The following is a 26,756-nucleotide window of genomic DNA, read 5'->3' as shown; positions in this document are numbered from 1 at the left end:
CCCCGGTATCCCTCCTACCACAGAGTATAGCTAGTGACGTGATAAAATACACGAGACCGACCCTGAAACGAAAATAGTGTCAGATTTCGGCTTCAATTAAAAGTTAAACCATTATTGCGAACTGTGTTAGTAGTACGATGCAGTTTTGTTTAACATTTATTGTAATAATATTATCATTTCCTGGTATTGCGTAGCTAGGTAAATTTTGCAGTCACTAGTCGCTATTTAGGTTAGTTCTAAAGGTTAATATGTAGATAAATGCTTCGGTTACTACGGTCGCCGATTCCCGTTAGGTATCCCTATAATTTGCAATGCCGAAACCGAAAACTAACCGAAACTTCGTCTTCCGTAACCACGGTCGGACACTAACATCTGCCTATAATATTATACGTTTATACATAATCGATTGCGTTGTCGGCCGTTCAGGTAAACAGTCTGAAAACTTTGCGTTGTCGGGTTCAAAGGGTGCTTTACATGCGGGTGATTACGGACTTTACGAAGCCTGGCTACAGCCGCGATTTACCAGATATCTAGTAAAGTTCTGATTACATTTCCCAGGTTTATTAGGTATATAACATGAAAGTTAATTTATACAAACACATCACACATGCGCGACCCTGTACACTTGTACCCGTATTAAAATTTCAAGGATAACCATTGTGCAATCGTGCCGCGCTATGTAAGCTGTCCTTTGCAAAGAAATATTGAGAGATATTTTATTATTCCTCTGACTATTACAGGCGACTAGATACTTACGGCTAAAGCACAATAAAAGACCACGTTTAAGAACATTCAAATGTCAAACAAGACAAATCTGTATTTTATGTTATCGCGACTTCAAGAGATTAATATCGGGCTCTAGATTCATCACAATAGTTCGATTTGAAAATAAAAAAAATGATGATCTTCTTGTAAAAGAACCTTTGTTTGTGGAATATTTTGTGCCCCCGACGACCTTGCGTATCATCACCCGAGGTGCGACCGGGGCCGTAAAAACCTAACTAGAATAATGAAAGCCCGACTTCTGCAGGACCTTTATATTATCCATCCCGCACCCCCGGCGTGTTGGCTCTAATTATTCTGTAACGCAATACACGGGACATCGCTAGCTCTTGTTTTTAAAATTGACTATAAATACAGGTTCTGGTTTTTAGAAATTATTGTTATAGTTTTATCCCGTGCAGCGTTTTTAACAAGCTTTTATTTTTAACTCGCAATGTTTGTTTATTCGGGTCAAATTGGGCTAATCGTGTTTCGCAGATGTCCATTTTGTATTTGACTTGTTTAATACGGATATAGGTACCGGGTGTGGCCTGAATAGATCATACTCCTAAAACTGAACAACATTATTTTAGCGACTCTTAAAAATAATTAGTTTTTTAATTTTTATTACACTTTTAAGTTTATTTGAAGAAGCAATGTAAATCAAAATGCTTGATGTTTGTAGCGAGACAGGCGACGTCAGTTGGGTTCTAGGATGGCGTACATTGATAGCAGTATTTAATTTGTATGAAAAATTATAGTAGCATGATTAACATTTAGCGTCGTAACCGTAAAAAAAAGTGAGGACACTCATTGTTAATAACTGTTGTATTGTATCCACATTTATTAATAACAAAAAGAACTTCGCGGATTTGTTGCTGTTTGTAGCAACAATATTAAATAGGTATGTAGGAAGGAAAACCGCGAATTATGCATGATCATGAATTATTTCAAATCAAACTCAAAGTCGAATCAAAACCTTTATTCCGTGAGCAGCCCAAGCAGCAGCAGCGTTGTCTTTTTAGGGTTCCGTAGTCAACGAGGAATCCTTATAGTTTCACCATGTCTGTCTGTCTGTCTGTCTGCATTACGAAAAAATCAAGTAATATTTTTCTAAGGATTTCGTAATGTGTACGGAATCTTCTAAGTTTAGGTATATTTTATACCATTAGGCTGCTATTTACTAACTAAACTACTAATAATTATCGTTATAATTTTCCTTGTAACTTTGATATATTAAATTTTTCCACCCAACAGTTTAGATTTTAGACGACGACATGACGACGCTCGCTTTTCAAGTTGAATATTTCGCAAACAGATCACTATGAAGCTCATCGTTAAGAAGTATGCTCCGCCAGAAACTTGGCAGAAATACCGTTTTTCAAAACATAAAACGATAATACAAATGGAGTTCTTAATTACCTGTGTAGGTGCTTACATGAGAAATTATGTTAAGTCGTACCATATTTTGACATCTGAGTATATAACATGTTTTATACAAATAAAGTTACTATACTTTACTCTTTTAAAATTTTGTAATGTCCATCAAGCAACTTTCGAACCATCGAATAATGTTACCGCCTTTTCAAAGGAATCAATTCCTTAGTAATTATTCCTAAAATGAAAGGCTTCATATGCAAAAAGTTGACTGCTCTAGAACATTTACGCCACTCCAGACTGAAGCACGCACACTAAAGCAATAATTACACACAAACGCGATGGGCCCTCGACGTGCTTACTTAGATAGCTGGAGGCTCTACGTTCTCATAAGTCATTAGTTAGTCGGTGCACGTTTTAACGAGGTCTTTACGACTGCGGGAAGTGAGCGCGGTAAATAACGCCACCTGAGCTCGCATCAACATGTATAAGGTTAGCGGCGTTGCCTGCCTTTCGTGTTATGGCATCACCGGGTTTTTAGATCGACGGCGAAAATTGCTATAGATTTTCCCGTACAGGGTGTTGCGTGTGTGGTGTGGGTCGCGGTAATTGACTACTGAGGAAAATGTGTGGTTGTAATTACATTAGATTGATTTAGGCGTTACTCTGCGGAAGTGCATTACTAATTATAGCGGAAACGCAATATATAAATTTAATAGTTCAAAGTTATAATTGCAGTTAAAGTTAGGGATTCACCGATAGCTATTACATACAAAAATAGATGTTAAATAAAATTTTAAAGATCACATGCTTGTTGAAGAATTAGATATTAATTAAAATAAACGTAGGTACCAGTATCTCAGTCAATGTATATTCCACTGTTGGGTACACAAAATAAATAATAAATATAATATCATAGTAGGTACAATTTACACCATTCGACCCAATCCCAAAATACGATATAGGTATGAATACCAGGACTTACGATAATATTTTTACCTACTTTATTTTCTCAGCCATCCCATTAAATATCAAATAAAAGAAAAGAAGTAAAAAACGGTAAACACAACAGTTACCTACATTAATTTTACTAGAAGGCAGGCCATTTGATTAGGATTGAAATAGAACGACCATTTTTTCAAAAATTTCGAGTTTCGAAAATCCAAACGAACCTTTCTCGTTAGAGCAGATGTAGATTAGAGGTATAAATGTCCCTTCCGATTATGTCCCAATGCGGGTCCTTAACCAGCACCTTAATTCCCCAGCGTTATATCCCGCCTAGAGATAGGTAAGTCCGGGAATAACGCTCTGATACCTATTTTTATTCCGGAAAATGAAAGGGTCTCCCGGGGACCCGTCTTATGTTACGTTCTACTCAAGAACCAAATGCTCATTGGTAAGCAATGTTGGGTAGCGACTTTCCAAACTGTTGGTTCTGAAATTTATTGTTATCCAGAGTTCGAGAAGAACTGGAAGAGTAATTGCTAACTATGAAAGGTGAAATGATTTTTAAATGTTCAGGCTATGTATTACGCAGCTTTGATTTTTTTTTTCAGATATCATTATTTTACTTCAGAAACGAATACTAATTTAGAAAAACAAATTAGATAGTCAAAAAATCATCGAGAAAAGAAACAAGTGTAGAGTTCTTATTTCTGAACAAGTAGTTATCTAACAAGAATTAATGTTTTCTGAGTATATTTTTGGATATATCTACTTTAGCATGACTCGGAGGCCTTTTCAACCGACTTCAAAAAAGGAGGAGGTTCTCAATTCGTCTGTATGTTTATTTTTGCGTGTTTGTTACGCGATAACTCCGCCAATGAGGGCTATCGTTTTTTGTCTTTCTAGATGGCGCCACTGTTGCGTGATGTTTTTAAGTATGGCTTTCAATGTCTGTTATTACGGGCGTGAAAACAAAGTTTAGATTAAAATCATATTTAATACACCTTAAAACCGTACCATAAAAATATTGAGCAACCACAGTGTTGCGTAGTCCCGTTTTGTTCGGAAAAAAAGGGAGGACAAAAGTTTCCGAAAGACAAATCTGTCTCAAAACACAGACATTCATTGCCCCGTAACGCATAATTGCCATAATTAATTTCAGGTAATGCAAAATATTCACAAAATTATTCTAATTTTAAATAAACCCGCGTAGCTCACCCGAAAACTATGAGATTTGACATTTCGGAAACCTCACGCGACACTAGCGCCTCTAGTGGCGAATTCATACGCGATAGCCCTCATTAAATCGAGGCACACTTACGCACTATGTACTCAATGTTTAAGTATAGGTACTCGCTGTTTTACCTACGTCGGAAAAGAATACATTAATATTTTATTTCACTGCAACGTCATTATTTAGTTTCGTAGAAGGAGTGTGTTGAGCTTTACCTATAGCGTAACTCAAAACAATAGTTAATACTCGTATGTAATGTAATGGCTGTGTGTGCCGTGAGGTCAAAACATTAATTAAAAAATTTGCAATGCTAGTTATTCATGCCGCTCCCTCTTCTTCTTTCTTGCATTGCTATTTCAATACACCTCAAATTTTTAATTTTGTAAAGTTATGGCATATTGTTTTTGTGTACGTAGGAAATAAATTGTAAGCATTTGTAAATGTTTTTAATATTAACATGAATAAAATGGAAAAGAAAACTTTCTTTGGTCTCGAGCACGTACAATCCAAAATATCGTTACATTACGGTATTTTACATAAAAAAATCTAATACAGCATTGCAGCAAATGGTTTTGTATAATCAAATTACAGGGAATGTGTATTACGATTACCCACTATCTCGTGGGAATGAAAAGGACGCCGCTACGTCGCAGCGCCATAAGCGCATCTCTTTCATTCACATGACAAAATAAAATTGTAATAACTATAAATTATTATCACTGTTGATAATCTCGACCTAGGGATAGAGAATAGTTTTCGATACGGTGCCTATTTCGTTGCAGAAAACTGTCTTCCTTTGAATAAGCGTTACTTAAGCTACTTATACATACTTAAATATTTAAATCCAATTAATGACTAACTTCAATCAATGTCAAACAAACTCCACTTAATTTAATGTTTAATGTTTTTTTGGGAAAAAACTTTACTTATTGTATTTTCATCTTTAAATTCAAATTTTCGTTCGAATTGTTGGAATTGTATATTGTAATGTAATGTAATAATGGATTTTTAACTCTAATGTTTTTTTTATCCACAAGGAAACTTCATAAACCTTTTGTTTGGTATAATTACGTTTGGTGACAGATATATCATTACAAAGAAAAAAAATGCGATAGTAACTATGCCTTTGATTAATTATTTTGTAAGAAGCTCACATTGAATTAATTACCCTGTCTACTGAGTTTTATCTGTCCTAAGTTTTATCTTTAGGATTATATCGATTGTTAAAATAGTTATGATTGTTCAATTGTTGTTAGATATTTTGCCACCTGGGCGCTATGACAATAAAATTGGACATTGGGCGCTATGACGTTACATAGTTATTTTGAGCTAAAAACTGAAGATACTTCTACGTTTACGTTATTGAATTTGAACTAACAATTTTATACCATATGTGATCTGTCCCTGTCTAAACATATTAAGATAAAAGAGTCGAAAACTCAATGTCTGCGATACACGTTAGACTGTTGTTAGTGTAGGGTTGCCAATCGTCCCTTTTTCCCAGGACATGACTTGTTTTCAAGGGTGTTTTGGGGCATCCTAAATATATTTTAAAAAGCAACCTGCGTTTTTAAAGCGCCCTGATAAGGTCCTGTATTTTAAAATTCGCGCGCTACCTTGCTTTTTTACAATCACTGCATAACCGTTGCAATCATTATCTATGTCACTGGCAAAGACTGTTTCCATGGTTAAAGACCACACGGCTCGACAAATTCATAAAGGTCAGTTCATTTTAAAACTTTTAAAACAAATTGTCCTGATTTTACAATTTCAATGCCTACTTTTTTATCGCAGTTGGCAACTCTATATTAATGAGTTTACATTTGTATGATTTTGGCTTACTGTATCTCCGTCGCAATCTTAGTTTCAAAACCAAAAAAAATTGCGATCATGTAACTTCGTATCTGACTTTAGTGTTCAAATTAACGATCATGATCAATGCGTCCCTATTTTGGCGAGGCGTCCGTCTGATTTTTAACCCAAAACGCACGAGACAAACCCAGTCTTGCTTTTGGGTTTTTTTTATCTATTGTCATATAATGTGCAAATTAAATTATTAATTCAAATTAAAGGATACATTTTATTTAAAAAGTACTGCTTTTATACGTTTTTGAATATATCCCCCTTAAGTCAAACAATAATTCCATTTTGTCTGAAGAAAAATCTGGAAAAATGATTCTCGTCGGTGCGTGTGACGGATACACTACATAATAGGTATATAGGTCTAAGTACTACGCTAAAATATTTAAAATTCAAACTTTCGAAATATGTCCCTGAATACATAAAGAAATCCAGACAAGAATAACCTTATGCGCATCAGTAAGAATGCCATCTCTACCTATGAAAGATGAAGATTTCTCGTTTGACTATTAGGTAGGTATCCCGTATACGGTGCGGTGCGGTGCCATTGTCTATTCAACCGTCTTTTGTCTTAGTGGTTATAAATTCAAATTTTATTATTTACATGTTTTTCGCCGACCAGTTTTCTATAAAATCGAAGAAGAAGTTATAATATAAAACCACACATCTATTACTTTCAAGAACACGTTTGATGATTATTGTTTAAAAGCATAAAAGCACTAACTTAAAAATTAGGATCATACAAATCATGGCTACAATAATTGTGGTAATAATAATACACATAGTTTATTTTTATGGTTTAAAAAATTCTCGTCTTTGCATAACATTGTTATAGTTTTATACGTTGTCCGGGCGCTATCTGCGTCGCTTCCCCAGCTTGAGGCACTTACTGCTTCCCATTATGTTTGTTGTTCACGGCAAGTGCGGCCTTCTTAGGAAAATGTTCGCAAAATATAGTTATACCTCCCGCCCTTCGGCACACTTGGACCTTGGGCGCGAAGTAATGGTGGAACTCCGGCTATCATAATGATATACTCTGTTTAAGTTTAAGCTAAAGACGCCACGTTTTTAGGTCAAGGTGAAAATGAACCAGTAATTTTTCGCTTTACTTTGATATAAAGGCTAAATAAATTACATTACACAGCTAGGTTAGAACCATTTTTTAAATTGTGAACTTATATGCGTATTCTTTCTTCAATTAAAAATGATGTTCATAAATATAGCGGTTTGAGAAATCTTTACAACTGGGTCGAGAACAGTGGAATATACGGCGCTATTCGCATTTTTTTTTTGCAAATCGTTTGAACGGGGCACATAAAAAGTCCCAAGCTTTTGTTCGATTCGCATCCCTTATTTATGTATGAATGAACCATTAGTTCCGACGGCCGCCGCCGCCGCCTGGGGCGCGACGGTAGTTCGTTACACAATATCTATAAAGCTCAGTGTAGACACCAAAATTCCAATTGCATGTATGTATACAAATTCACATTTATTAGACTCCAGTTTTGTTGTATGTCCTAATTATTTCCATGCATTCCAGAGCATCCAGACCCAACCCTTTACAAAAACAAAAAAAAAAACAATAAATGGTTGCGTCTGGATGCTCTGGAATGCCTGGAAACAATTAAGTCTAACAGTACGGAGTCTATTATTAATGAGCAGGTAAAGTTAGTTTCTTCTCCCTTACTACGGCTAGGGTTTAATTTTAACAAAAACAGTTAGGATCAATGATTTGTTGTATTGTTATTAGTAACTAGAGTTTACCCACGGCTTCGCACGCGTAAACTATTCGATCTCCAAATCCCAAAATTTATATCGTAATCTTTATTGAGGTGTTGTGTTAAGAACAATTATCCCGTGGGAATATTGGAATAAAAGTAGCCTATGTGTTATTTCAAACATCCAGCTATCTACATACATACTAAATTTGATGACCTTAAGCCCAGCGTAATCTGGTGCGCGGCAATGAATGGGTAAAGAGCTTTACAGACTGTAATGCAGTATAATGAATAGATTTCTTTTTCCCTGAATGGCAACACTGGCATATATAATAGATCGCTCGTTTTTGGCTCGAAATTCAAACTTGTGTTTTTATTTTGCTTAATACACAAAATGTACACACCCAATATCATATTTTCTCAAGTTTTTAGCGATTCCCAAGGCCAATGAATCGAATTGCTTTAAAATTCCAGGGAACTAATGCGTTGTTTGGGAGAAACGTGTCAAAATGGTGTTGTAGAGCGCCATCCTGCTCTGTCTCGTTTTTTCCCGTTCTGGCGGTTCACTTTTATATTATAGATATTGGCTTTTGTATATGTGACATAACATGCTGTTACCCGCGGCCACGTTCCGCTAATATTCCGGCGTGTAGTTGCACTACTGACCTAGCACAGCTCTACCTGCATGCGGCCGCCATTGTTTGATCTCGCACTCTCCTTTCATGGTTCCCCAGGTTGCCTGCACAACGCGGAGCAACAAATACAAACACTCTACAAGATACTTGTTTTGCTTCAGCACCTACCTGACGGCATGTACAAGTATTTCATGCCTTTAAGAGGCAGGTTTGCCGCTAAATTTGTATCGATGGTTAATATTAACAGAAATTAATTTTATTTAAGCAGCAGCATTAAATTAAACACCAATGAGTAACTTCTACCCACATTTTGAATTTACTCTACTTAAAATTTTATTTAGCTTTTAATACGAGAGCGACGAATAGAGCTTCTTATATGTGTACAGTCACGAGCATTAATATCTGTCACAGCGGAGCATGCAAAAATATTTGACACGTCCTTCTAGCCCTAGAAATAGAGTCGTATCAGATATTTATGAACGCTTGTTGTGTCAGATATTGGTGCTGGTGACTGTACCTACGTGCTTCATTTTACGCCTACTTAGTCCAAGTCAACAGATAGATACGAGTACCTACTTCTACCATGCATTAGAACATCTTAAGACCTTTTGTATATTGACTATATTCTGGCAATAAACGTATTTGAATTTTGAATGAGGGTTTTCACAGAGGCAAAATATCGCTAGATGGCGTTAGTATCGTGAGGTCCGTTTGACGTTTGACGTTTGCTTGCGATTGGCTCATTTAGTTATTTAACCAATCACGAGCAAACGTCAAACGGACCTCACGATGCTAACGCCATCTAGCGATATTTCACCGCCGTGAAAACCCACATTAGCTGCTATTACTGATTGACGTCATTGGCGCCGCAGTCTACAGAATAGATAAAGATAAGTTAAGAAACTTCGAGCTCGGCGGCATCATAATAAATAAAATTTCCTAATTATCTTGCTTCAGACTTCGTTCCCTAGATATCTCTTGTATCTGCCTAAAGATATATCTCTTCTATTGTGGTCTTTCGATGCCAAAATACACATTTTTGATACAAGTATTATTTTCGTACAAAAATAATTTTAGAGTTGCTATACTATAAATTAGTGCATCCCTGAATAATTAAATACAAACTAATAAAGGTTAAACTGCACGTTCATAATTGAGGTTGCTGTAAATTTAGGAACTTGTTTCGGAAGTTCGGACAGCAATTTGCAAGGGGAATCTCACTTAGAGATACTTACACAAATCTGATGTCAATTTTCTTCATTATCTGATTGACTTTTGATGAATTTGATGTACCTAATTATGTAGACAAGATGACAATACCCGGATATTAGACATATTTTCTACGGGTAAAAACCTACTTTGATATATTTGTTTCACTTCTTTTGTTTAAGGGGATCCCATGCCCCAATGACCTTCAATCTGAATTCCTTAGTTTTCTAATGTTTTTTGTAGCTTATTATATTAACAACAACGGCTTTAAGCAATATAGTATCCCATATTTACTTCAAAGTTCATTGTCTTTGAGATATTTCGCATCAAGGTTGAACAGTTTTAGACCAAATCACTGGATTTCTGGCCATAATTTTTGTGTTCATTAGTTTCAAATGAAAACCCTCGACTAGTTTTTAGAGACGTCAAAGATGAACCCAAATATGTAGATTTCATATATGTTAGATCTTTTACGTCAATAAAATAAATAAGTTTTATTTCAGACAATGTTTAAAAAAATCATACAAAATTAAGTTTTATTTTTTTTCAAAATCCGGTAGACAAAAATGGAGATAAAAGATTGGAGAACCGATAGCCGTTTGACTTTTAATTCTATATGTAGTGCAAAAGTAGGAGATACGATTCAAAACTTGTGAAAAATCAATGAAAACCTCGGGTAGCCCCTTAAATTGCTGTCCGGAAGAGGTCGCTTTCAGAAGATCGATCGCCGATTTACGGTTTACCCTGGAAATGTCAACATACTTTTAATCGAATATCATTTAAAAGTCAACGTTTCATTTTTATATTTCGTCGAATATTCATTACCTGGAATGATTAGAATGAGTATTTTTAAATCACAGATTTTAATTTCTGGAAATATTATTTAAGAGATTGTTTATTTGGCAAATATTCATTTCATATTTAATTATTTCATACTTTTTTTAATGTTGTAAATGCTGCAACTTAGAATATTATTTTAATATTTGTCATTTCACATCTACAATGATTTTTTTGAAGTCGCAGTTGTAATGTAGGTACTTTTCTAGTAGCGATTTATTTTTATTGGGGTCGCAGTTCTAACCAAACCTAACCTACTTTCCTGGTAGCGATTTATTTTTGTTGGGATCGCAGTTCTATCCTAACCTTATCTAATTTCCTGGTAGCGATATATTTTCATTGGGGTCGCAGTTTTTAACCTAACCTACCTTCTGGCAGTTTTTTTGTTGGGGTTGCAGTTCTAACCCAATCTAACCTACTTTCCTGGAAGCGATGTATTTTTGTTGGGGTAGCAGTTCTAACGTAACCTAACCTACTGTCCTGGTAGCGATCTATTTTTATTGGGGTCGCAGTTTTAACTTAACCAAAACTATTTTTTATAAAAATATTAGGTAACTATATTAATTTTATTTTTCAGAAGAATACAAGCCTTCAAATTTGCTAAAAAAATATAATATGTAATCAACTATGAAATAAAAGTGTTTTATAATAATACGTCGATGAAATAAACAGCGATATTTAGCTGTTTTGTGTCATAAATAGTTGATGCAATGTATTTTTAAGCAAATAATAATCCTTGTACTGTTGTTCTAATAATTGTATTAATATGTAATGACTATTCGATGAAGTGAAATTACTCCAAGAGAAAATATTAGTATTGAATATTCGATATATCGTTTTCGATGAAATGAAAATCGATAATTAATGAACTAAAATAATTTCCTTGCTCACCCGCGACCTTACGATAGCTAAGCTTATGCAAAATATGCGTGTTCATGCAGTTCCTCCACCTCCACACTGTAAGAACACACACAAATCACACAAACCCATCTATCACCACCACCACACTACACTGACGCGTTTCGAACTCAAACAGAGCTCATCTTCAGAGTGAGTGGTCGCGGGTGAGCAAGGAAATTATTTTAGTTCATTGATATGGACCTCCGCAAAGTAACGCCTGATTCAATAAATTATTTAAAATCGATAATTAGTTTGTCGAAATTTCAAGAGGCACCCAAAAAAGTCAACCACGAAGAAAGTTTGTTTTAAAAATGCAAATTTCAACAGGAGATTTCATTATGAGATTAGACCAAAGATAGATCTTGATCTAATCTTACTTTGCAAGTCTAATTTATCATCTCACCATTACCCAGAAATATCTCACAATTGATTGACCTAGTTAGAATTTATATGAACGCATTTGTGCCTTTATCTCTAAATCATTGAATAATAAGATAAAAGTATATCGTAAAGATTTACGACGAAAATAAAGGTTATCTTTTGTATTCGCGATTTTGATCGCCTGCTATCAGTGATTCCAAATGATTAAGTATTATCAGCCTAAGTGCCCTTGTAACTTTAATGATAGTTAATACATACTTATTGATTATTAGAAAATATTATTGTTAACGTCCTGGTGTGTGTTTTTATTTAATTTAATCACGTTAATCTCAGATTGAATCCATGCTTATGTATTAAATCTGAGATTTACGTGATTTTTTTCGTTTCGAGAACTAAATTCACTAAGATACAGAATTAAATAATAAAACAAAGACCATGGTGGTAGAATAATCTCGTTGACTCTTCTCGCTTCACGTTTGTCTTTATCGCAATGAATGACTTAACAAAATGTAATTGCACCTTAGATCATCTAGTGGGAAAATGAAGCTAAGTCTACAATAATCGAAAGAGGTGCAGTTCTGTGGTGCAGTTGTAGTCCGTTCGGTTTGTGAACAAGAAAAGCCGAAACATTGTCCTTCTGTTTTTTCTTAAGGCCGGCAATTGTCTCGCGATTCCTAGGATAATACAGGTGTCCCCTGTCTCGTTTTATTGTTTGCAAGCTGAAAACAAATTGTTTGAATATGATGTTTATAATCAATTTCATTTAAATTAAAAATTTCTCATTGGCTTTCCGTAGAGGCTTCCTAGATGTACACTGGGTAGGGTACCTTATGAATTGCACGCTACTAAGCGAACGGCACGTACCATATAAAGGCGAAGCCTTTCCACCGCTTCAATATAAAACGCGGCTGCGACACAAAATTTAATAAACGAATTACACATATTGTATTTACCTAGTTCACAGCTTTTTTATATAACAGCTAACATCCGCAGCAGGACGCGTTGTTCGTAATATGTGGCAGACAGAGGAGATTAAAAATGTAATTTCCGGGGCCTGTCGTCACTTCCCTCGTGTAGCCGTTAGACGTGGTGATGTATTATACTCGCTGTCCAGGCCGATCCGGGGCGTAAGTGACTCTCAAACAACGAAATAACGTCCACACCCTCCAAGAACTATTTGGCTCGAAGCATCTTTCATTCCAAAGGTGATTCATGATTTAAATGTTTGAGCTTTCCGGGCGCAGCCATACGCACTGACGCATCGCAAGTAAAGACACGAAAATTGACATTACGCGTTTATTCGCGGAAATTTCACATTCGCCGTACCGCCGCTGAGCCATCAAACGTGAAGGGCTCTCCGAAGTATCTGCTAATTGGTTCCACAGCACTGTCAAGCCACGTGTTAAAATGAAGCTTCAAATTTTCTTCCCAAGAATGTCTCATGAATATTGAATGTCATTTCCATTAACGGCTCCGGGCGAGTGAAGGTGTCGCCGTCATTAATGGGATATGTTTCACCTCCCGACCAATTACGCGAGCTCGCGAGCCCGACTTCGCTAAAATGCAATCAGTCTGCGCCAATACCCTAAAATTATAACGCTAGACTTAAAGTATGAGGGCTGTTAGATTTTAGATTACTTTGTAAGATGTTTGGCGAAGCGCGGCAGGAATATATTATTATATTCCTGACATCATGCCTGCATATTACTTGTCGTCTGGGCGCAAAATATTTTAGTAGAAATGAGTCCACATATAAGTAAGCATAAGGCATAGATCATAAGGTTGCCTGGAAGAGATCGCTCTGGAGCGATTTGACCAGGTGGTCCAAGGATTGCTTACCTTATTTTTCCTACATATCGTCACTACTTTGAAAAAATCTCGTATCTAAAATCAATATGTCAACAAAATTGAATCTTGACATAATGTTCATAAAGTTCACTCAGAAAATTATATATTTTGAGGTACGAGTTTTTTTTGGAGATCCGACACAGAACTAAAGTCATCGACATAGCTCACCGGATAAGCAAACTGAAGTGGCAGTGGGCCGGCCATATCAGTCGAAGAACTGATAACCGCTGGGGCAAACGAGTTCTTGAGTGGAGACCGCGAATCGGCAAGCGTGGCGTAGGACGCCCTCAGACTAGGTGGTGCGATGATCTTCGCAGGTTAGCTGGCAAAAACTGGATGAGACTGGCCGAGGATCGTGCTCAGTGGCGTTCAACTGGAGAGGCCTATGTCCAGCGGTGGACTAAGATAGGCCGATGATGATGATGATGATGATGATGAGTTTTTTTTAAAGTAGTGACAATATAGATACTTGTTTTTACCCGACACCGGCAAATTATGTTTGTATGTAGGTACGTGTGTTCCACAGTACACAACTTGTCAGACTTTAATAAATGAGGTGTCAATCAATTCGTTCTTACTACAGTGAGGGTGGCATAGACAATTTTTTTATTCGAAAAAATATCTAAGTATAATTTTATACATAAAAACCGAGCTCAAAATACAGCTCAGTGCATACTGGCGTTGGATCATATAAATATATCCATTAATAGGTCTCTGAAAATGATTAGTTAGAGGGTTCTGAGACTTGGATTTTTAGATAATTGAGACTGTACTGTGTTTCACGACTGATATAAACTAACAAAAACTTCTATAATTTTCCTATGTTAGTCTAAATATATCCATCAATAGATAGTGCAATACTACGAACGGCCGTTAACGACTTCGTGTGGGAGCCAGCGGTTTGGAAAAATAAGTGCCGTATAACTTAAGAACCTACCTAGTTTACCAGTTCGTGGAGTGCTCACTCGGATTGTGTATTTATTCGCCTTCAATTCTTATCTTAAATTATTTTTAAAAATCGATAGAGGTCTTTAATACTTTACATCATAATATAGAGTAGCGGTTCTGAAGCATTTTTGAAGACGGAACACTATTAGAAAACTTAATGTTTGCTGGGGTCCGAAGTATTTTAACTGTGATCAGCACTTCTTATTGAAATAATTGTTTTCTTGCACTCTGCTCTCTCGTCTGCCATGTCATAGGTACCTGGCAGTTTCCTCGCTCAACGCATCAGTCTTGCGATTCAACGGGGAAAAATGCTGCCAGCATCTTTGGTACCATGCCGCAGGATCCATTTTTAGATTTATTATAGTTTTAGCTTATTTAATTTTATTGTACCTAACATACCTTTTTTTTAGTTGGACCTGTATTGTTCTGGAAATAAAAATACCTTAAATACATATTGAACATCCAAGGCCCGAGAACAAACATTCGTATTATTCATACAAATATCTGCCGCGGCCGGGAATCGAACCCGGAACCTCAAGCTCCGTAGTCAGGTTCTCTAACCACTTAGCCATCCGGTCGTCAGTGGATGTTTGTTTGGATTGTTACTCTTTCAAACACTACCGAACGGATTTCCATGAAATTTGGCATACAGGTAATATATACCCTGGATTAACATATAGGCTACTTTTTATCCCGATATTTCCACGGGATAAGGATAAAATCTTGAAATAACAACCGCTGGGCTTAGATTCATTAAATTTGTTATATATGTAGCTGAACTTCTAGAATAACACATAGGTTACTTCTTATCCCGATATACCCACGGGATAGGGATAAAATCTTGAAATTTCAACCGCTGGGCTTAGAGTTGAAATTTAGGACAGTTTTTCTTAACACAACCTCAGCGAAGATCACGATATAAATTTTAGGAATTGCCAGGGGAATTTTGTAAAATCCCGGAATTTCCATTTATGTAACATACCTTAATTAATGTAACAATGTTGTTTTAGTGAAATAAATATTTTTTTATTTCATTTTTCATTTTCATTTTTTCATCTACCAGATTGAATAGTTTACGCGTGCGAAGCCGTGGGTAAACTCTTGTCCTACTAATATTATAAATGTGAAAGTTTGTGAGTGAGTGAGTGAGTATGTTTGCTACTTCTTCACGCTGAAACGGCTGGACGGATTTGGATGAAATTTGGCGAAAAGTTAGTTTATAACCTGGATTAAAACATAAGATACTTCTTATTCCGATATTCCCACGGGATAGGGATAAAATCTTAAAATAACAACCGCTGGGCTTAGAGCCATGAAATTTAGTATGTAGGTAGCTGGACCTCTGGAATAATAGATAGGCTACATTTTATTCCGATATTCCCACGGGATAGGGATAAAATCTCGAAATAATAACCGCTGAGCTTAGAGTCATGAAATTTGGTATGTAGGTAGCTGGACGTCTAGAATAACACATAAGCGACTTTTTGACCTGATATTCCCACGGGATACTTAGGGATAAAACCTTGAAATGACAATCACTGGGCTTAGAGCCATGAAATTTGGTATCTAGGTAGCTGGACCTATGGAATAACACATAGGCTACTTTTTATCCCGATATTCCCACGGGATAGGGATTAAATCTCGAACTAACAAAGGGACCCATGAAATTGGTATGTAGGTAGCTGGACGTCTAGAATTAAGCAATTTTGATATTTAGATACTTTAATATCTCAAAATACTGTAGTTTTTAAGTATTTTATCTTGAAAAATATATACTTTATTCCAATATTCTACGGAATAGGGCGAAATAATAACCGCTGAGCTTAGAGTCATGAAATTTGTATGTAGGTAGCTGGATGTCTAGAAAAACACATGGTACCTAGACGTTTGACACAATATTCACGGGTAGGGATAAAATGTCGCCGCTGGGCTTAGAGGCATATTTACTGAACGTCTGAATGACATACGCTACTTTTATCTCGATATTTGATATTTGTAACTTGGGATTTTTTTTTTTATTTCAGCACTGGGTTTTAGGGTACTGAATTTTGTACAGTCATTCACAACACAACCTCAGCGAAGATCACGATATAAATTTTGAAAATTTCCAGGGTAATTTTGTAAAATCCCGAAAATTTGAATTGCAACTACCAGACCGAAAAGTTTACGCGTGCGAAGCCGTGGGTAAAAGCTAGTTTTATATAATATCCTTACTTTTCAAAGTTTAAGAAAAAGCAATGGAAAAGCCGGTGTCGGGAGACATCACTCCTCCAACTTTATTATAAGTACCTATATTATGTTTTACCTAAATTAGATTACTCATCGTGTAACTTTTTATGCTCTTACTAACCACACTACTTGAAGTACTCGTAGGTAATTAATTCACTTTTTTTTCGGTACTCATATGGTTTACTTTTCAATATAGTAAAATTCCTTCATTTGCTATTTTTTTCCTACTATAACTCTACGTCGCATCTCTATATGACTGATTGCAATTTAGTAAAAAAAAATGAATACCAAGCAAAAGGTGTCTTCTGGGCTAAAAAACTCATATGGCAGCCTGTCATGAGTATATAAGTCCCCTGAACTGGTGGAAAGGATTGTGTGCAACTAAACTTCTGTCAACTATTGCCATAAGGTTACTTAGTATCTCAGTCATCTGCCGCATCAGAGAGGAACTGGTCGTTGTTTGGCCGCACTCACACGAGGATAGAAACCACCTTTTGCTCGAACGGCTAAATAAACTAATTTAAATTAGATTGGTTTTTTGGAGTCTTTTTGTATCTTGTATTTCAACTTCAAATTTGTTACTTTTACGGGTATCCCGTGAAACTATTATCGAAAATACAAACTGAGACATGGATGCACAGAAAAACCAGAAATTGTTGCAGGATTGCTGAGGACCTGGGTTCGATTCCCAGTGCTGGTCTCTTTTTCTGGTTTTTCTGTGCATCCATGTATCAGTTTGTATATACGACATTTGAAGTTTTCGAGAATTTTCAACCCTAGTTGTTTTGTAAGAAACAACTAGATTATTACGCTACTCCCATTCCGCACCACATAACGAACGTGGATTGTTTTCCACTGCTCCGACGTATAAGTTCCCATGTCCGTCTGAGAGCTTATGTGATAACGCTAATAAAATTTCATGATCGTAAGGACACAGGGACAAAAATGGCTTTTACACCACAAAAGTGAAGGAACATTATTTTTGCAGTTCCGTACACATTATTAAAGTTCGGTAGTCCCACAATTTCGTCATGTCCGTTCGTCCATCTGCGGTTTAGCTTGGAGACTGCTAGTGCTAGAAACTTGTAATTTTGCAGGAGTATATAAATATGTTAATCACGCCGACACAGTGATAGAATAAAGTTAAAAAAAAATGTTTAGTGAATTTCTCTACACTCAAGTATAAGTTTTTTTTTCTCGTCTAAATTTATTATTGTGGAATACTGTTGGATACTGGATAGGTCTTTAAAGCGTTGAATTACTAAGATTTTCAATGTAAGTATCCGTTTCCAAATATTAAGCTTTAATTTTTTTTATTAGAGTCAAGTGTCCCCCCCTCCCCCTCACCCCTCTGCAAGCTAAATCATTGACAGGAAATATCCGAAAAAAATCGTTTAAAATAAAGATTTGTCATCACTTCTGGTTTTAGCCATATGTATTTATATGTGTATATTTAATTTTGTGTGTAATAAAATTTAAATTTATTAAAAAAAAAACAAATGGTAAAAAAATATTTTACCCTATTGTGCACTTTGAGACAATTTTTACTGTTAATTACAAAACAAGAACGTAACATGTCTAAATGAATATTAGTGTCAATACAAGCTAGAGCTGTAATTATGCAGCATTAAGCAGCGTTTCCAACAGCGATGTGCGAGGATGTGTTGTGAGAAATAATGTTTTTCATTAACCAATAGAAACGCTTCATTTACCTTACCTCCTTTCGGTCAGCTGTTTCCACCAAAGATGTGTCAACTCTACTTGCCTGTCAACGCTCTTATTTTGTTATATGAATAGAGTTCAACTCAAAATTCAAAGCATGTGAGTATGTAAATGAAGCGTTGCTATTGGTTAGTGAAAAACACATCCCTCGCAACACATCCTCGCACATTATTGGTGGAAACGCTGCTTTAGACACAAATATGTAGATATCACTAATGTATATAATAGGCATAGTCCACATCAAACCAATAATCGAGATGATTCATTTGTCCGTTCTGTACCCTACCCACTGTACCCCAAGCCCAAGTCTAAAGGAGAATCCATTGCTATCCTTGTCGAATACATTACATAGCTACTGCACAGGTATTATACTCATTGGTCCTCTATATTAATAGTGGATGTCCAGTGACGATGACCCGCCCAGGCCGAGACTATAATTTCTATTTACGGTCCATAAAGGCTTTCATTTGTAGGCACTTGTTATTGGGAGGCGATCCGAGCCTCCCGCGTGTAATCTGCCTTTATCTCAGTAAATAAAGCAATCATAATTTATGTCTACGACAACGTTAACGGCCCGGAGAATATTATGGGAATTAAGATTAAGAATATGGTACAAGTAAACAATTGAACTCTGAGAGGAGGCCTGTGCTCAGCAGTGGGACGTATATAGGCTGGGATGGTGATGATGAAACAATTTAAAGAAATCGGAAAATATGAATAGTCGAGGCCCAATATAGATGCGCTGTAAGAACTATATAGGAATCTAGCTTCAACGCGCAGCTTCGCCCACGTTAGAAATACCTTTGCGAGAAACGTTTGCGAATGGCACGGTAATTAATAATAATACACAACGTTTAGTTATTTAGGTAAATTTTGCGATTGAGATTGTGCGATTTTGGGGGTTCCGTAGTTCTTACAAGGAACCCTGGTAGTTTCGGGTAAACGGGATAGTTTCAAGAAAAGCGTTGATTGTAAATATTTTAATAAGGTTCAAGACCGAGTTATTATAGAAGCAACGGGGATTTCGAAAAGTACATTAAAAAATATTAAACGAAGTAGACTAAAAAATTTAATTCATTACACACTAAAGAGAAGTAGACACAGTAGATATAACAGCTCTATATACTTCCAAACAAATGTGTGAAGGCGTGGTGTTCAATTAACGGTGGAAGAATTCGAAAATGCTGATTTTGTTTTATTTGTATCATGACAAAAAGTCATATTGTGTTAAAATTAGAAGAAGGTAAGGTTTATTTTGTACTTATGGTTATTCTTTATTACTTTATTCATAACTTTTTACGGTAACTTCGAAAAGTTTTGCAAGTTGATAACAAAACAGAACCGCATATCACAATCGGGTGTCATCGTTAATACCCGAAGTATGCTTCTTAAATCCGAAGGTTTTTTTAGGAGCTCACGGAATGTACAAGCTAAACCATTACCTGGAAAAATCTGAAATAAGTTTTTGGTAAAAATTTCATTTTTAATACAAGCTTTTTGGCTGACTGTACTTTTTGTTGACTGTACTTGCATTGTCACCCAAACTACATTTGAACACCAAATTTCAAGTCGATACCATAAACCGTTGAAGAGTTCCGTCCTAAATTGTTATACAATACACAACTATAAATGTATGGAGTTACATACGACGTAGGAAGAACAATCGTCTAGGGGGGAACAGTTACCAAGATGTCCACTTTTAACGGTAACAGTAAATAACATTCTCGTAATTTGTTAAAGGCATTATTGAGTGATTTACTATCTTTGTTGTTATAAACCTTCCTTTAATCAAACAAGATATAAGTTAAAAACAAATAGAGTTACCATTCGGCTTTAAAGGTAGTTACAAATAAATAGATGGTTATAAAGTAGATAATTCATTTGATAAACTGATAATTTAATTGAATCATGACATGTGCGGAATATAAAAGCAGAAATTTCAATTGTCACTGGGAATTCTTCTTCAGTAGCAGATAGCCAATCTGTTCGTAACTTATTAAACAAACTAAAATCATGGCGCGACTCAACTTAATGTACTTCGCGGCCCTAGCTGCCGGATTCAGTAAGTAACGTGCTTAATATTAGAATATTCTGTTATCCTTACCTAGACCTAGATATTTGTACCAAGCCACCCAAGTCAAATCTTGAGCTTCAATTTATCGTAAACAAGTTAGTTTTTTTGTTTTTTCAAGATTACACTGAACTTGGCACCTGTTTAGATCTCACCTGTTTATGCCTATCCAATTTATTAAAAGTGTAAACAAAAGTGTGTGCAGTAGCATAGACTAGCGTAGAGATGGTGGAAAATTTGTCATTTTTAAAATTGGTTAATGCGCGGATGAATAAGCGATTTTTATTTACTTTCTTGAAAATTAAAATATAGTTACTGCTTTTATAATTGAATAAACAGTCTTTGAAATGAAATCAAGTATTGTAAATAATAAAATAGACTAAAATACTTCGATCTATTCAATTAATAAATTAATCGATTTATTGAACAGATTAATTATTTTGCAATAGGTTCTAGGTTTGCACATCATTGAATGTCTGTGGTCGGATAAATGGCGTCTTTGTTTACACTTTTCATAAATTGGATCGAAATACAATATACCTACCCAGATTTTCAATAATGAAGTTAGTTCCCATTTTTCAAATTTACGTTTTTGATAGTAATTAGGTTATAGATCAACCTTAAAAAATATTTACATTCAAAAATATTTAAAAAAGAGTCCTACAAAGAATAAAGAAATATGTGTTCGAAACTCAGTTAAAGCTAGACAACAATAATTTAATAATCCATTTCTTGAGAATAGTCTGAAAATTTTTGCGGTTTCGCATACATTGACTTCGTGATTGCAAATTTTTTAGAATATTTTCAACAAATGGATTAATGTATTATATTGTAATAATATAAGTTTTAGTATTTTTTTTCTGCTGATTAAAAACCAAGAAACAGATGAAGTTAAAAAAAGTGCTAGCAGTTGGCTATTTTACTAATTGTCTGCTCGAAGCATTTACTTGGTCAGCTTATTTTTATGACGGGTATACAGTTGAGGTCATAAATATGTAAATTACCAAGACATCAAAAATATGTAACACCTTTATATCACTAACATGAACTCGCTGTAGACATCTATATTTACCGCACGGAATGGCTGTATATATATTTATGACGACTGTACTGTTTCGGTGTCAGAATGTGATAAATTCTCTGGCGTTTTTGAAAAATAACGTCCAACTGTTTAATGTTCCAGTAACAACATGTCACGGTGTACCAGTGCTGGAAGAGATGCAAAATAACCAGCGTAATACGGCTATAACGAATTCATACTTTATTACGACCTGGTAAGTTTTATCTTTTTGGAGCTTGTGTTGCTTAATCTATTTACAGATTAGTTAAGATCAACCAACTATTTATTCAATCGGATAGTTAGTTCAAGTAGGTAGGTACTGCCTTGCTAACCAAGAAAATAATTAAAAAATACCGAGCAAATATTTTAAAACAAACATATTCATAGAAATGGATAAGAATTTAATGATACAAAAATTATATATTTTGTATGGACATGGACGATTCCATTAGTTACGAGTTAATGACACGCGGCATGCGACTATTGAGACGAACAGTTGACTACAATTTTCCTAACTCATGGCTCATTCTAATTGGTTTGCAATGTGCCAGCGCGTATAAGCCTCCCGGTTCGTAGGTACAATACATATATATGTGTTTCTTACAGGAGCCATATAGTAAATGGAACAGAAAACGAGGCGGTAGCAAATACAGCAGAAGGCGTCGCATTACTAGACTATCTTGACGGCACTCAGACCGTAGCTATTATCGTCCACGGACGAGAAAGCACGGTTTTCAGCGAATTTGGTCACACTCTCAGATCTAGTACGTACATACCTACATATTCCTGACCGGCGTAACTATTTTGATCAATGATCGGATAATTACTTAACTGATTTATTTATCCCTTGTTCCTTGTACATAACCATTTTACTTCATTAGGTCCAGGCGCTTCGTGCTGCTGCGGTGCCGTGCCGTGGTCGCAATTGTACCTAACACTCCTCCTCGTTTAACTCCTGATTGTACTTACTTGAGGAATTAAATTGAGACTAAAAGGACCTATATTTGTATTTGAAGTAGGGAATATTTGACCCCTTCCAGTGCTGGTTATGTAAAATGGATTATGCACGGGAAACAAGGTTTATATTTACGGTTTTCCATTTTCTTAATGTTTCGAAAGCACATAAAAATATAGAAAAACAAAATTGGAGCTGTGATGCGAATAGAACCACTTATTCATTATCGTTCCGTATCTATTACAATAGCTTTAATTTTTGCCTACAGCACTCTTAGAAAGAGATCAAGAAAGCGTTGTGATCTTGGTGGATTGGTCGGCAGCATCCCAGAGTAGTTACGATGAGGCGCGCAGTTTGGTGCCCCAGGTTGCTCAGGACTTAAGCGACTTCATCGTGTTGCTGGAAGAAGGCGAAAAACTTGATAGGGGCCTGCTCCACCTCATCGGATTCGACCTTGGAGCTCATGTGGTGGGCATCACGAGCCGGATCGCAGCTTCGCGTGCTAGAAAAATCACAGGTGAATAATAGTATCACGCATAAAGCCAGTTGCCATGTAAATTGTTATCATAAAAGTGCGCAGGCCTATTGCAATTTTACTGCCCATGAATGTCACATCGCACGTCTAAGAACTAATATTACAAAGAGAAAAGACTTAAATGATTGCACGCTAGGTAATGGGTAACCTCAAAACTACAGAACCCATTAAAAATCATCCATGGAAAGTTATTTAGCGAATAACAGCTAGTAAGATACCTAGCAATTTTTGTAGAGGTATTTATTTATATCGAGGATCTCGGAAACGGCTCTAACGTTTTTGACGACATCTGCTGTGAAGGACTTTCGGGGCGAAACAATCGATCAGTAGCTTCTTCCTATCTCTGGGAAAACGCGTATTTTCGGTAAGATTGGTGCTTTTGATAGCTCTGTTATCTGCGGTACCCCTATTTTGTTGGACCATGCCGTGCTAGATAAACTTAGTTAATTAAAACAATATTTTCACATAAAATTGTACGTAATCTTCACCTTGATGATTTACCTATTGATTAAAGATAACAAAAGACGCATGTTCTATGATATAAATTTAAAACTTATCACAAAATCTGTTGTTGTTGTTGTCTAAAACTTTAAATTTTCCTTCAGCTTTGTCACCAGCTGGTGTGGGTTGGGATCTGTTCTCGCAACGTCTCAGAAGTACCGATGCACAGTTCGTCGAGGTTATCCACACTGACGCTGTGGGAGCTAGGGCATTTGGTATCCGTGAAACATCTGGCACCCTCGACTTCTTCCCAAATGGAGCCACTAGACAGCCTGGTTGTACCGCTAGTGACAATTCTTGCCACCACAACCGATCCTGGCAACTGTTCGCGGCCACCGTTCAGATGGGCGGCCACCTCACTGGCATCCGATGCGATACTTTGACGCAAGCGTTGAACAACCGTTGCACAGGATTGGGTGTTGCTGTCATGGGAACCAATGCACTGATAAAACCAGCGTGAGTTATTACGTAATTGCTTTTATTTTCTGTTATTCATTGTTGCACTGTTTATGGTAGTTAATAATCGCATTCGCCAATTAGTAATGTCATAGGAAGAAACTGGTGTCTAAGACACAGGCTCAGCCTAGTTTAGACACGAGGGTGTCGTATATTTAGACTAATCACCCTACATCTCATGTTATAACTATTAACAATGTAACTTTTGTCAATAAACATTATTATTATTAAGTAAAGCATCATTTCCCAAACACATAAATATCGCCGCAAGCGCGCAATGATTTCGCTACGAACGTGCAGCGAGTTAGCTACGTATGGCGGCGAAAACGCCTAATTATTATTGTACGCGAGTGTACAATATAGCGTTCTTGCCGCTGTACTCGTATGTACGTAGCTAACTAGCTGCGCGCTCGCAGCTAAGTCGTTGCGCGCTCGTAGCGAAGTCGTTGCGCGCTCGCAGCGATATTGTTGCGTGCTCGCGACGAAAAGATTGCAGACTCGCTTCGCTTTCAACTCGCCCACAATTACCAGTTTGATAAGGGTCTAATCTGCTGCTTTTGTTTTTCTAGCCAAGGTATGTACAGACTGAACACAGGAAGATCATGGCCCTTTGCTGCTTAGAAAGGATCCTGGAGTAATTTACGAAGATTAGCCTAATCCCTGCAAATAAAATATAATTTTTACATATTATTGTTGTTATTTTTATCTTACATCGATAGTAATCTGCTATGTAAACTCATTACAAATGACGTATTAATTATTCTACATACCTATCTACTAAAGTGAGTCAACGAAAAACCGTGGTAGCTTAGTGGCATGATCGCTCAAGCAGAGGGTCGTGGGTTCCAACCTGAGATTGCATCTCTGAGCTTTTCGAAATTTATGTGAGGTTAAATTTTTAAATTTACCTTGAGCTTTTCGGTGAAGGGAAACATTGTGAGGAGACTTCGCACTGGATAGGTACACGCGGGAATTACAGCAAAGCCCGCTCAATCGGCGAGGAGGCCTGTGCCCAGCAGTGTTACATGCATAAGTCAGAGATGATCATACCAAAACAAAACTGTCACCACAAATACGTACCCAACCACCGACATCTATGCCGTAAGGTACATAGATGTCAATGTATACAACTAAACGTTTCCTATGACAAGGTGGTCCTATGACATGCGTTTTAATTCCTCCCGCCTAAGCACTGGACACTATGGATATGGATACCACAAAAAAATGTTACAAAAAATACTCAAGCATTTTTATGTACTGTCGCGAACCGGGCTTATTGAGCCACTTGCCAATGTTCGTAATTTAGCCGCTTAATACTATTCTGGTTGATTAATGACAATATTTACTACGAGTTTACAAATATAATCTGGCTAAATTATGAATAGTGGCTAGTGTCACTATTTCTAGTCAATGAAGTATATTCGATTTCCAAGATTTGACATACACATAAATATTCATAATAACACGGCAAGTTAAATAAAAGCTTGTGAAAAATCGACAACGGGCTTTACACCCAACATAAACACAATGACAAACATTTTCATAAGTTCAACTTCTCAATAACCTTTGAGAAACGGCTATTGAGGGGGTGACACATAAAATACCTACTTAGTTGTCGAGCTTAGACTCAAACATAAAACCCCGAGCACCGAGTGTTGGGCCGAGAGGGCTTAACTTGACCTTTTTCAAACCCATAATTAACTTGAAGAGGAGAGGTGCGGAATTCACTCTTTTTGAGATCAAAGAATCGAAAAACAACCGATATTTCAAGGACCATCGAGCCGGCAAGAATTTAGCTGGGTTTATTTCACACGTACTTACCTACAGTGATTCCAATATTTTACATAACTCTGTAGGTACCTAATTGGTACCTACTGAAACTTTACAAAATGGTGCCTCTAAAAGTCGGACGAGTCTGAAGTAATTTAATGAAAGTCGTCCATTGGAAACTACTAACGAGTTAACGATTACAAACTTTGTTTCGTAAATTGGAACCAACTTTTAATGGCCCGATTGTGGGACGTTTTTGAAATTCGTATAATTTATTTCTGTGTCCTGGGTCACATACTGAATGTTTCGTGTAGGGTATTAATAAGGTGGCCAATTTAAACAGCTTATTTTTTTATTGAAATATCATCGTAGCTAACCGCTAGCTGAAAAAATTATTAAAATAAATGATAAAAACCTCAATAAATAAACCTCTATTAAATGTTATTATAACGGATCACTCACGTCTTAAACCGAGTTTAGCTCGACATGTTTCGGGCTATTTCGTAGCCCTTCCTCTCAGGAGCACGCGAACCGGCGGCTGCCGCAACAAGCACACTACGCGCCACCGCTCTGTTCGGGCTACGAAATAGCCCGAAACATGTCGAGCTAAACTCGGTTTAAGACGTGAGTGATCCGTTATAATATCATTTAATATGAGTGAGTCTCACGGTAGTTTCATGTTCAAAAAAAACCTCTGCCTGATTAAATGAATAATAAAATACTTAGGGTACTCTTCATCGCAATCACTCTGCATAATAGTTTTTATCTTTATCACTTTGCTATTTCTTGTGCTGGATTGTATC

At 36.4% G+C, this 26,756-nt stretch overlaps 1 protein-coding gene across 1 annotated transcript; it reads left to right on the top strand.

Annotated features, from left to right (window-relative positions):
- Nucleotides 1–20,542: 20,542 nt before the first annotated feature.
- LOC141441329 (lipoprotein lipase-like) lies at nt 20,543–24,866 on the top strand. The gene is made up of 6 exons (XM_074106031.1): nt 20,543–20,667; nt 21,860–21,950; nt 22,343–22,500; nt 22,960–23,208; nt 23,832–24,183; nt 24,753–24,866. Exons 1-6 carry the CDS (start codon nt 20,619–20,621, stop codon nt 24,802–24,804), a joined length of 951 nt encoding a protein of 316 aa, XP_073962132.1. The 5' UTR covers nt 20,543–20,618; the 3' UTR covers nt 24,805–24,866.
- The last annotated feature ends 1,890 nt before the right edge of the window (nt 24,867–26,756 follow it).

This window comes from Choristoneura fumiferana, chromosome 2 (genome assembly GCF_025370935.1).
Source record: "Choristoneura fumiferana chromosome 2, NRCan_CFum_1, whole genome shotgun sequence".
Taxonomy (NCBI): Eukaryota; Metazoa; Arthropoda; class Insecta; order Lepidoptera; family Tortricidae; genus Choristoneura; species Choristoneura fumiferana.
Note: the sequence above shows the minus strand (reverse complement) of the source record. Positions and strands in the feature narration are given on the sequence as shown.

What these genes read in the sequence shown, in the direction of transcription:
- LOC141441329 (XM_074106031.1), top strand. Translation starts at nt 20,619, where the DNA reads ATGGCGCGACTCAACTTAATGTACTTCGCGGCCCTAGCTGCCGGATTC. An exon ending in TGGTCACACTCTCAGATCTA is followed by an intron (nt 22,501 to 22,959) that starts GTACGTACATAC and finishes TTTTGCCTACAG; the next exon opens with CACTCTTAGAAAGAGATCAA. An exon ending in GCGTGCTAGAAAAATCACAG is followed by an intron (nt 23,209 to 23,831) that starts GTGAATAATAGT and finishes ATTTTCCTTCAG; the next exon opens with CTTTGTCACCAGCTGGTGTG.